The 670-nt window shown below is 42.5% G+C and overlaps 1 protein-coding gene across 1 annotated transcript in view; it reads right to left on the minus strand.

The window, feature by feature from the left end:
• Positions 1 to 670, minus strand: part of tes (testis derived transcript (3 LIM domains)) — a 27,072-nt gene that overhangs the window by 11,962 nt on the left and 14,440 nt on the right. The window contains exon 2 of the mRNA XM_017436820.3: positions 272 to 357. Coding sequence (XP_017292309.1) covers positions 272 to 357 — 86 coding nt within the window. The remainder of the gene's footprint in view (positions 1 to 271; positions 358 to 670) is intronic.

Consider the following 670-nt stretch of genomic DNA (forward strand, 5'->3'; position numbering starts at 1 on the left):
GCCGGTAGGATTGAGGAGGTCTTCGAAGTATTCGGCCCACCGACCCACAATGTCCCGAGTCGAGGTCAGAAGCACACCACCCCCACTATAAACAGTGTTGGTGCTGCACTGCTTTCCCCTCCTGAGACGCCGTATGGTGGACCAGAACTTCAAACAAAAGTAGTCACTAACAAATTCCAGAATCGCCTCGAAGCCGTACGGAAGTATATTTACAAATTTTATTATTTTGATATTGTAAAAGGTGACTGCTTAATGAACAAACTGTGCAAACCTCCAGAAATGCAGCTCAAAGCCCTCACACTTGTCCTTGCATTTCAAACAAGCCGCTCCAGCACCAAACTCATGGCCAAGAGTCATCTGGAAAAGAAAGAGGAGCACACAAACAGATTAGTAACTAGAAAACTTTAGCTCTGCAGCTCATGAAATTCCAACATGCATCAATCTTATTCTACAAAGAACAATTCTAATTTAGAATTATGGGAATCCACCACAGGACTTAAAAGTAATTAAAGATGACAAAAGAACCAAGGCTTTGACGTGTAAACTGCAGAAGATGAGCAAAATGTAGAAGAAGAGAAAAAGTTCAAAAGAAATTCTAAAGCTGCCAGCAGTGGCTCACTTTGGGGGATCTGAGAGAAAACTAAGACCTACAGCAGTGAGGTTTTCAGAG

The sequence above is a fragment of the Kryptolebias marmoratus genome, linkage group LG11 (genome assembly GCF_001649575.2).
Source record: "Kryptolebias marmoratus isolate JLee-2015 linkage group LG11, ASM164957v2, whole genome shotgun sequence".
NCBI classification, from domain to species: domain Eukaryota; kingdom Metazoa; phylum Chordata; class Actinopteri; order Cyprinodontiformes; family Rivulidae; genus Kryptolebias; species Kryptolebias marmoratus.